Raw genomic sequence first — 11,750 nt, forward strand, 5'->3', positions numbered from 1 at the left:
GACTTTCCGAATGGACCACCTAAGACGCAGCCGCGGTCAACATTTAAATGAAATTATCTTCAAAAAGTAAATGTCATGAACCAATCTAACGTTTCAAATAAAGAACCGATGAGATTTTGCAAATTTTATGCGTTTTTTTTTTTAAAAAAGTTATCAAGCTCTTAAAAAATCACCCGATATTTCATGTGTCTTAAGCTGCCATACGTTGATGGCAAAAGGAGCGCCGACCGATATTAACGCGACCGCTTCGTGGCTTCGTAGCAAATTTAAATCTGTAATTGATCACTTAGTGTAAAGTAGTTATAAAGTTTTCATTGAATAATTTTCAAAAATTTTTCTTTTTAATAGATTAAAAACAGCAAACGACCGAAATTGAACGATTCAAATAATTTACAAGTCAAAATATTGAAAAACAAACCAAAACAAAAAAATAAATAAATAAAAACTTGTGTGGAAAAAAGCTAAGTTTTGGAAGTTTCCAATTTGGAAAATAGATAGCCGATTCTCAGACCTACTGAATACGCATATAAAATTTAGTAAAAATCGGTGAAACCGTTTCGGAGGAGTACGGTAACTAACATTGTGACATGAAAATGTTATATATAATATTAGATATATAGGCGTGAAATTTTAAAATGATATGATGTGTCTAAATAAAAGTACGTATAAAACAAGCATTTGATAAAAGTAAGAAAATTATATAAAAAAACCAAAACTCAATGATAAAAAACAATAAAATATGTACTGTCATGATAAAAAAAAGATAAAAAACAATAAAATATGTACTGTCATCACTATGACGTGTGATCTCTATTTCTTTTACATATACTCATACATTTTCATTCATTTTCTGTATTTGTTAATTTTGATTTCAAGTTTGTATTCAATGCTAATGTAAAGTTAGTTGACAAGAAGTAATAAAACCGAAAGGTCCATTTGACAAGAAGCTGAGTGTCAAATAACTTAAGACGTGTGGCAACAAAGCGGAGTTAGTGGCCAGACTCCAGGAACTGAGCGGGGATACGGTTAGACCAGTCATAGAGTCCTTGATTCCAGTGGATACAGCAGGTGTCTCCAGGAGAAGTGCAGGTCAGTAATCTGTGTAGTGTTGTGGAGTCACTGGCCACACAGTTGCAGGCTCTTCGTCCAACGATGACGAATGTTCCAGACGCCGGCTCATCTTTACACGTTAGCAACGTATCGTTATGCGAGGCGCACATTTCACCATGTACATCGTACGCGCTGCCGCCGCAGCAACATATGCGGTCAGCGCCGCCGCCGATATTCTCTTTGTCACCAGGGAAACCGAGTACTCCACTAACACAACAGTATTCATACCAACAGTTTGGTATGCCCGTACAAACAACTTCAACGTTCGCTGCGCAGTCGTRTGCAACAACACAATCAGGTGATTACGCCAGAGCACATCATCTAACGGCGCCGTCTGCGTACATGAACAGAGCAGTGCCGTTGCTGTACCCTCCATGTTTGAGAGCAGAAGAAGCAGCGAGTTCATCGGTGACAAGAGAGAGACGCGTTTATTCACCTAACGAAGTACCATCAGTGTTGCCAGAGTTCGATCCATGCGACAAAATTTATTCATCTGTACAATTCATTGAGAAAGTCGAGCAGCTGAGAAACTTGTATGGTTGGGAGGGAGCGTTGCTGATATTCTCCGTTCTCAGTAAGCTCAAGGGTGTAGCAAAACGGTGGGCTGACGCACAGCCTGTGTTCCRCGAATGGCATGAGTTTGTGAGTATATTCCTAACTGATTTCCCTTATGTACGAAATTCTGCCGACGCTSATATTCGGCTAATGAACGCAACAATAGGAAGAGGGGAAAGTGTTATCGAATTTTATTACAAAATGCTCGCAATGGGTCGTCGCGATGGAATCGATGACTGCTCGATAATTCAATATACGATTAATGGGTTGAGTGATGATAACTTGCGCAAGACATTAAGCGCAAAAATGTGAAGATTTGTTGCAATCAATACTGAATATATCGACCATTAATAAGAGTCGCTATGGTAGGTCAAATGAATTTGTTTCAATGCGGGTTCCACAGCAAATGCCAACTGCTGTGGTTGAATCAAATAGAAATTGTATTGGRCCTGTTTGCTATAATTGTAGGGAAAGGGGGCATATCGCCCGAAATGGCAAGAAACCAAGAAATAAATTTAGTGAAGTGAACCGAACTGAGCATGTAAATCAGATAGTGAGTGACGATTGCATTGAAGTGGCAGAAAATAGTGGTGCATCAGTAAACAAAATTGTTCCTTGTAAAAAATGCACAGAACTCCGTAAGGATGTCATTATCATTGGTCAAAAGCATGTCAGCTGCAGTGCGCTCATTGACTCGGGTAGCGACAGGTCGCTTGTTAAGCGTCCAATCACATGTTTTGAAAAGCTGATTGGTTTTGCGGGAGGTGAGATAGTTTGCAGGGAAAAGGTGTCGGTGAACGTAAAATTTGATAAGGTCACGCGTTTAGTTGACTTATTGGTTATAAATGATGACGTAATGGATTACGATGCCATAATTGGTATTGACATACTGTCAAAGGGAAAGGTGGTAATTGAGGGAGGTACGTGTAGGAGAATGGCAATTGAAAGAAGTGACATCGACGTAGGGAGTAAGTTGCAGTTTAGRGTTGAGCAAGAACTACTTGAGTTGTTAAATACGTACGCACATTGTTTTGGAGAAAGGCTAATGGAGTTAGGGAAATCGAAGCGGTTCAAAATGGATATCCAGGTAACGTCACCGAGGCCGATTTCGAAAAAGCCGTATGGTATCCCCATTCCAAAACAACGTGTAGTASAGKGCATTATTGAAGAGTTGCTACAGCTAGGGATAATTCGCAGGTCTTCCTCATTGTACGCTTCACCAATTGTGTTGGTGCGTAAGCAAAATGGGGAGGACAGATTATGTATCGATTTCCGGGAACTAAATGCGGTAACAGAGAAACAGCCATGGTTGATGCCCACGGTAGATGGAGTTTTAGCCACGTTGTCAGGCAAGAAATATTTCACGACGTTAGACCAGGTAGAACTGAAAGAAAGTGCTAAACCTTTCACAGCGTTTGTGACTCATAATGGCCATTGCGAGTTCAACCGAATGCCGTTTGGGCTTCGGAATGCGCCATGCGTGTTTCAACGAATGATGTCACAATTAATAGAACCGTTGGGGAATAGAGGGGTGTGTTATGTGGATGAGGTTGTTATAGCGACGGATACAAGGGAAGAGAATGTGAGGTATTTAGAGCAATTTTTGCAAACTATTCAAGAGGAAGGGTTAACGTTGAGGCTTTCGAAATATTCATTTCTTCGTTATAGCGGGAATTTGTTAGGCTATGTGATAGACGCAAATGGTTTTCAACCGGGGACTGTGAAAACGGCAGCCATCAGAGGGTATCCGACACCGAGTAGCCAGTTAGATGTTCGATGCTTTTTGGGTTTGACGGGATTTTTCCGCAAATTTGTGCCTGGGTATGCCTTGACCGCCAAACCCCTCACCCAGCTTACGAAGAAGAGTGCAGAATTTTCAGCATCTGGTTCGGTCAGTGACAACTGCGCTAGTCCTCGCCATATACGACGTCTCGAAAAAGCATGAGTTGTACACTGATGCTTCCAGTGTTGGCGTCGCTGCAATTCTTCTTCAGACAGAAGCCAATGCAAGTTTGCAGCCGATCACTTACTACAGCAGGGCGTGTACAGCCCAGGAAGCGAAATATCATGCCTACGAACTAGAGGTGCTTGCTGTTGTGGAAGCGTGCCAGCGTTTTGAATGTTCCGGTTAGGAAAGCGCTTCAATATTGTTACTGAGCAAGCAATAACAACTTCAAAACTATCGAAGCCGATGATACCTAGGGTGGCCAAATAGCTCCATAAGTTACTTGAGTACGATTGCAATATAATACATCGGTCTGGGTCGTCTATGGGTCACGTTGATGCGATGAGTCGGGCACCAATCAAAGTGTCAGAACAAGTAAAAGAAGTCGGGGCCAATATATAGATGTTGTCAGTTGATGATTGGCTGGCTACAGTGCAAATGCAAGACGACAACCTCAAGCATATTATAGGCGTATTGCAAGGGATCGTGCAGTCCGATCAAAAGTCCAATATAAATTCAGAATACACGTTGAAAAATCACAGATTGTTTCGCAAAACCGGGAAGGGAGGAGCTGTTGCTTGTTGTGCCAAAGGGAATGCGTTGGAGAATAGATGTGTCATGACGATGTGGGTCATCCGCGAGTGGATGGGACAGTTAAGAGAATTCTGCAACACTTCTGGTTCCCTCGACTTAGAAACTTTGTAAAATTTTTTGTTAAGTCGTGCATCGATTGCTGTTATAGTCATCACTGAAGCAATGCGAACTTTATGGGATGGATATCCCGCCTCTGCCGTTTGTAACTATACACCTAGATCCTTTAGGTCCGTTTGTCAAGAGTCGACATGGGTATGAATATGTATTAGTCATTGTCAATGCATTGACGAGGTACACAGTAGTCGTGCCGACCCGGTCAACAAAAACGAAACCAGTTATTGATGCCTTGAACCAGCTAACAGTGTATTTTGGCTCTCTGCAACGAAGCGTCACGCATTCACAACCTTTTGTGAAACCTACAGCATGCAACACATTAAAGTGGCCGTGAGAACACCACGGTCAAATGGGTTAGCGGAGCGGATTAACTAAGCGGTGCTGGCTCACTTGAAGACGTCCACAAGTGATCCCAGAGACTGGGATGCGCATATTCGTCAACTACAATGGACAATAAACACAAGGGTTAATACCACTACCAAGTTTGAGCCAATAGATGTGGTGTACGATTTTTCATTGCGCGACCTGAGTAGAAATAGGGTGTTCGCCGCAATGCACGATGATAACGAACAATTTCATATGAATGGTCGACGTTCTGAGGCGATTGAAAATATCAAGAAGGCGCGTCTGAAATGGAAAGCAAAATTCGACGCCAAGTACAGCAAACCAGTTCAATATCAAGAAGGCGAGCTAGTACTACTAGAAGCACCACTACAAAGTACTGGAGAGTCGCGTAAACCACCCAAATACAAGGGGCCCTACGTTGTTAAGAAGGCGTTAAGGTTCGACAGGTACGTGATTGAAGACGTTGATGGGGCGCAATGTACACGAAGACGATACAGTACAATTGCAGCCTCCGACGAAATGAAACCTTTGTGTGCCGTGTTTCCGGAAGTAGACGACAATTATAATTCGGAAGACGAAGTTGACACCCCGAAAACTCGGGACGAGTTTTGTCAGGAGAGGCCGAGTTGTCATCACTATGACGTGTGATCTYTATTTCTTTTACATATACTCATACACTTGTTCATTTTCATCTATGTATTCATTTTCATTCATTTTCCATATTTGTTAATTTTGAGTTCGAGTTTGTATTCAATGCTAATGTAGAGTTAGTTGACAAGAAGTAATAAAACCGAAAGGTCCATTTGACAAGAAGCTGAGTGTCAGTACGAATATACATACACGTAAATATTATAAAAATAATTATAAAAAATAACACACAAGAAATCGCATGCCTGGTAGAATAACATGAATAACAAAGAGAGTTGCAAAAAGTTGCAGCTGAAATCAAAAGCATAGACTTAGAAAACATTAACTAATATACACAAACTAAAGAAAAACATACCACCCAAAAGGGCACTTTTAAACAATTGTTTTAAAATTATTAATATAAGAGACAAGTTTTAAGCTATTTTCACTGCAGAGTTCGCATGCTTCTATTGTCTCACTTCTCTCGCTCTTCGTAGCCCCTACGAATGGGATAGAGCAAAAATGTATTTACCGTTTTAAGAAATAGCTTTGATTCAAACAATGGTAAATTTCGAACTTTTATTTTTTTATTTTTGGCCTATGAAATCGGCCAGTGTGCAATGGACAGACAGACGAAAACGACTAAATCGACTCATCTCGACACGCTTATCATTTACATATACTATACATATATACATTTTATAGGGTCTTCGAAGTACTCGTGGCAAACCTCATACATATACATACTTCATAGAAATAATTCTGAAATTATTATGTAAGAATTTTAACAATTTTATTAAACTTTTTTTAATATAATATTTATGAACAATACACATAAATTTCTTTATTGCAGATGTATTTCCCAATTTTTTCGCTAATGACCATGTCAGAACACATCATAGAAAAATACTTGAAAGATTGAAGTGGTTCAATCGTCGGTGAATAATGTGCAACCGTCAATGTCTCCTTTGTTACGAATCAATGTACCGTGCGAACTGTACAAAACAAGCAGCAAGTTGATGGGCCCTTGGTCTCTAATCGGAGCGCTCATAGTGCTCTCAGCAACAGCTGGGGATTCCACTAGCAAAATTATAGCGCCGCAACAAAGTAGCAGTATTAGCAGCGGCAGCCATGCCGATGACAACGCGGATTACACCACAGCGACCGTAAGTGTTGTCAGCGTAGCTGGTAGTCGTGTTAGCGGAAATGGAGTTGGAGGCGGTACTGTTGTCATTGGCAATGGTGTAATAGTGGCAGGTAGCGCTGGACCTTCGTCTATGTTAAATAGTAAGTAATATTATTTCAGCCTAATTCGTTTTTTTAAGTTTGTATAAGTTTCCAAATAAACTTTCTTATATGATACTTTCGTCCAAAGAGCTACGCTTCAGAAATAGCTAATTTCATATGTACGTACTTACATATGTTTGTATATAACTTTACATATGAACGAGTGAATATCTGGATGCTCTACTTAATTTTTTTTTTGTGCGTTAAAGATTAGTATATTTTCGTTAAAATTTTTGATTACATTCCTAATCGCATGAGTTGTTTACATTTACATACATATGTTTGTATGTATTTGTGTATAATAGAGAAACGGTTGGTGTATTACAATAATGTTCGCAGCTGTTTCGCGTGTTTATAATCTTGCAACCAGTTGCTAAAGAGTATTATAGCTTTGTTCACCTAACGGTAGTACGTATCACCTAAAACTAAGCGAGATAGATAGAGGATTATATATATACATATATAAATGATCAGGATGACGAGAAAAGTTGAAGTCCGGTGGACTGTCTGTCCGTCCGTCCGTCCGTGCAAGCTGTAACTTGAGTAAAAATTTAAATATCTCGATAAAGCTTGGTATGTAGGTTGCTTAGTAAAGAAAAATTCGAGTTCGTAGATGGACGAAATTTGATATTATTTCAATGAAAATTTCAGAACGTATTTGACTCAWAACAGTATATCATTGTGCCTGAAATGAATACAATTGGGCGAAAACTTCACCTAGCCCATATATGGCCATTACCAGAATTTTTTAACATCCGGCTGATTTTGTATAATGACTACATATAATGATTTTGGTTTTTCTAACTAATCTTATTCCGAATATATACGAAGGTCATCCGATCGAAGGATTCCGATCGTCTGATTGACGTTTTACATCGTAAGGTTCCTGGCTTTGATTCCAGGAAGTTGCAATAGTATGAAATGTTCGGTTGCACCCGAACTTTGGCCTTTCTTACTTGTTTGTATTCTGCTTTTAATATAGTTTTTAACTCATTTTCCTTTTTCCATATGTTCAACAAAAATGAGTTGTTGTGCCGGTTAGTGCAGTTTGCATAGTCTGGTAGTGTTTATTTTTACAGTCACTGTATTTCCATCAGCACACATTATTTACGCACTATAAGGCCAAAGCTGGTGTGAAATGAAATGTGCGTAAAATGGATTCCTATCCAGTAAAATATATGAGAATAAGAACTACGAGTTAATAAAATAATTGAAAACAATTATTTGTATAAAAAAATCAACAGCGAAAAACTGTAAGTGTTAACAAAGTCTCATGTTCATTTTACCATTATAGGCCATTTTGGACTACTAATATATTTTCTTTGTAGCAACATCTTTTGAATCAGCTTTTCTTTGCCTATTATTTTATCGCATAATTTTTACTTTGATTTCACAAATAAAAAATACACCTTCAATGTTTCGAAAAGAAATGACAATTTGTTAAATATTTCGTAACAATTGATATACTAAGGCTGAGTTAAAAAAATTTGTTGAGAAAATTTTGACAACACAAGAAACATCAAATTTTAAGATAAAGATTCTTCGGTATGTGAACTAGTCCAAAAATTGGGATTTAAGATATTTAATTCTACACATAATAGTTTTAGAATAACCACTTTGATTCTTACAAATTGTGAAATGATAAATTCGACTGCTCCCTTAATGACAAAGTAAATATGCGAAATAAAGCAGTAACCATCGGAAAAGTGTATCCTATTTATTAGTGAGACCGTACAGCAAGCGACTTTCACGCCACTATTATATCCATGTCCGAATTAGGAGAATGACGGTATGCACATCAATTTTATTGTACAGGCTCTAACTGTGCCTTATTATTTTTCCTTCATCGTACAATCCACGCATACCTCGCATTAATATACTTACATACAAGTAGTTGTAGTTTTTTATAGAATAGTATTTTTTCTGTAGCTCGGTAAATGTTTAAGTGCAATACATTCAAGTTCTGAATCATTCTATTCTCTCCAACCACAAGGTCATATGTTTTTGGCCATTCAACTGATTACCCGTGAAAATAGAAATAGAATAGAATAGCTTCAGTGATGAGTAGATGCGGATGCGGAGGCAAGAATTTAAAATGAAACTTGATACTTATTGTTGTTTTAACTCACTGTTTTAATTAGTTTCACTGCATTGTTGTTCTTATAGCCTGCTCCTGATAATGTACAAATAACTGTAGCAACGAACGATATTGGTCCACATAGCCCTACGTACTTTTAACGAAGTTTACCTTTGTTTGTATGTGATTAATATATGTACAATGCACATGAATGTGGTTGTTAATCGCAAACAGCAAAACAATAACAGTTAGTCCAAAATAAATTGTAATCAAGTTAAGGAAATTCAACTATGCATTGTTTTCGCAAGTACATTTTAATTCTATTTGAACATAGCGATAAATGCAATAATTTATGTATTTAAGCACACATATGTGACCTGGTCTACGGAAATGGGGCTTAGGTGTCAAAAAATCAATTTTCACTTTTTAGTTGATTCGGATGGAAGATGATATGTTTTTCACCTGATAGAATCCAAAAAGTCATAACTTGTTTGAAAGTTCCCTAAAAATGTAGAGAAAGAAGAGTAAAAATACGAAAAAATATAATTTTTTTGTAATGAACAAAATACATCGAATTATAAGCTATAAAGACATGATTATACACTAGAAAAACGTATTATGGGTCAAAAATAATAATGCTGAGGAGTTTATGAATTTTTCTTTGTTGTCGTTTTCCTTGAGATCTTTTTACGTGTTGATCCTGAGGAAGATGGACCTGGTTCCTCGTCTGGTTTGAGAACATCTTCACTAGTTTTTGCCTTCCGTATCATCGGTGGCAAATCTTTCGGCAATGGAGCCACAATATCTACTTTAGATATATCCGAAACAAAGCTGCGAAGATTGTGATAGATGTACCACTGACGTTCCAAAGATAAACCGGCTGGTTGTATAACTTTCGGCATTTCAGGATCGATAGGTTTTAACAGAAGCTTAAAGGACTGCACTTCTTCACTGTCTTCGAATTTCTTTGTTTTTACACAATCTGTAGAGATTATGAAATGATGGAATTGCGTTATTCCAACAAGTGACTTGTACAGAGGTTTAAAATAGCTATCCCATTCATACCAGACGACTTTTTCAGGCGATACAGCTTTATGATAACCCCCAGGTGATGATGCCTCGACACACTACAGTAAACCTGCATACGTGTCGATGTTACTGACAGCATACTTGCTTTTGACAATACCGAAGTAACGATCAGGCGCGAACTTAGTGTGCCCTGTAAGTAGAAAATTGAATAAAATAGTTTTGTTAAGATCCCGAGCCAAACGCCGTTGCACATATGATAGCACAGTGTTATTCTTATTCTGCCCAACACAATTCTCACAGAAAAGAACGAGTGTTTCAATGTCTTTATAGTAGGTTTCCAGGTGATAATGCAGGATGCTCACAACACAGTTCGGTCCTTTACCAACGTCATCTTTTTCGTCTAGCATGTAATTGTACTGTAAAAAAAAAATTTCAAGTAGGATCCTGTAAAGGCGAGAAATTTGAGTTCGTATGATTCAATTCTAATGTTTTTCATCTGTAATTCCGAAGACTCCCCACCTCTTGGTTGCTTTGAAGTATGCTGTACCAGGTTGTTGTGGACTGACAGGGTAGTGAACGGTTTGGCCAAAATCAAATGACAGAACGACTGCCGTAGGGTCAGTATTTCTACACCAACTTTGATAATACTCTCGTTGATTTCGGGCTCGGTGGAGGTGATCAAGAAATTGATTAAGCTTCTATTCGCGTTCAATGTCAGTAACACCTTTGGCTTGCGCAATCGATATTGCGTTTCCTATTAAAAGAAAAAATACTGAATTTAATCTCAACGTTTGATACAACTATAAAGTGAGCAAATAATGAGCTACTTACCACGGCAGACATCGCAAAGATCACCCGCTGGTTTCATAACTGTAATGTAGGGTATGTATTTRGACCATATCCGTCGAAAACTGCGATTACTCATCTTCAATTCGTCATCACTGAGTGAAGAAATGTATTTTCGATAAATTGAGGACTTCGTCTCGCTGGATGGCGGTTTCATTATCCGAAAATCCTTAAATTTTGGGAGTCGTCCGGGCAGCGGAAGAGCCATTAAATCGGCTAAATGACTTTGAACGTGTACTCGGTTTATTTGCCAGTCCGTGTTGGCGCACTGTTACACCCTGTGCGGCAAAATGACGTACTAAATGTTCGTAACGCTTCTTCCCACACGCATGTACAAAAAGGAAAAACGAACGACAAACAGGTACTCTGTAGAACGTAAATGTAATTTTATGCCCCATAACTTCTATATCCAGTCCATATTTCTTCCGTCCAGCAAGCTTTGCGTATACACTTTCTAGCTTTCCGTTACTCATAATTCCAGCTTCGATGTGACTTAGTATCACCAAATTAAGTTCATTTTTCGACATCTCTAAACAATTGTTCCGCGTACTCTCGATCATTTCCCGTGGTATCAGTGTATGACATTTATTATTACGACAATCTTTTGACAGAAATTCTGTTACCAGCTCCTTCTCCTTTACTTCAACAACAGACAGGTCAATCTTAACAAAAGTTTGTTCGGTATCATCTTCTGCCTGAGATACATATACTTCGTCTTCATCATAATCGCTCTCTTCATTGTTTTCATCAGGAATAAAGGGATGTTTAACTTATTCCAGTGTGAGAGCGCCTCAAAATTAGCGTTTTTTATGACATTTTTCATTGTAGCCAGATCAGAAAAAAAGCTATTTTTTGGGCATTTTAAATAAAATACCCAATTCGCATTTTCCACACCACCTATGAGGTATGCAAAAGGGTGCGTTACCGAAGTTATTTTTGGGTGCTCGGTTCCCCAGTAGGCCTATATCACCCATTAAAAATTTATTTACATAAAAAAATGAAAAAAAAAACAAAACGATAACAATTTATATTTTATAACAAAAAACAATATCACAGCATAATAATAAAGTATAATACTTAAAACTATAAAAATAAACGTATGTACATATGCCAATATTTATGCCCCAAATTCTAATTTATAATTAAAAACTTTCCAATCTATATTGTTCTAATCTTAGAGCCTCTTAATGCGAATCTGCTTAAAAACCTTATTTTAGTATT

The 11,750-nt window shown here is 38.1% G+C and overlaps 2 protein-coding genes across 5 annotated transcripts in view; one reads left to right on the forward strand and one right to left on the reverse strand.

The window, feature by feature from the left end:
• LOC108972548 overlaps nt 1-11,750 on the forward strand; it is an 84,319-nt gene that overhangs the window by 42,175 nt on the left and 30,394 nt on the right. For all 3 annotated transcript variants that reach the window (XM_018939176.1, XM_018939174.1, XM_018939175.1), the window contains one exon: nt 6,144-6,577. In XM_018939176.1, coding sequence (XP_018794721.1) covers nt 6,250-6,577 — 328 coding nt within the window. In that variant the 5' untranslated portion in view covers nt 6,144-6,249. The remainder of the gene's footprint in view (nt 1-6,143; nt 6,578-11,750) is intronic.
• Nucleotides 9,153-11,219, reverse strand: LOC108972547. 2 transcript variants are annotated; one of them, XM_018939171.1, is made up of 4 exons: nt 10,515-11,219; nt 10,203-10,437; nt 9,720-10,127; nt 9,153-9,636 (listed from the first exon to the last, which is right to left on the reverse strand). In XM_018939171.1, the coding sequence occupies exons 3-4, from the start codon at nt 9,934-9,936 to the stop codon at nt 9,302-9,304; spliced, it is 552 nt and encodes a 183-aa protein (XP_018794716.1). In that variant the 5' UTR covers nt 9,937-10,127; nt 10,203-10,437; nt 10,515-11,219; the 3' UTR covers nt 9,153-9,301. The 2 variants fall into 2 exon arrangements, with proteins under 2 accessions (XP_018794716.1, XP_018794718.1); XM_018939173.1 differs by having other exon boundaries at nt 9,153-10,127.

The sequence above is a fragment of the Bactrocera latifrons genome, unplaced genomic scaffold, assembly GCF_001853355.1.
Source record: "Bactrocera latifrons isolate USDA-ARS-PBARC rearing strain unplaced genomic scaffold, ASM185335v1 scaffold_404, whole genome shotgun sequence".
NCBI lineage: Eukaryota > Metazoa > Arthropoda > Insecta > Diptera > Tephritidae > Bactrocera > Bactrocera latifrons.

Coding starts and splice junctions, on each gene's coding strand:
- LOC108972547 (XM_018939171.1), bottom strand. CDS start 9,936: ATGTGCAACGGCGTTTGGCTCGGGATCTTAACAAAACTATTTTATTCA. Junction 9,637..9,719: donor TCGCCTGAAAAAGTCGTCTG/GTATGAATGGGA, acceptor TAATCTCTACAG/ATTGTGTAAAAACAAAGAAA.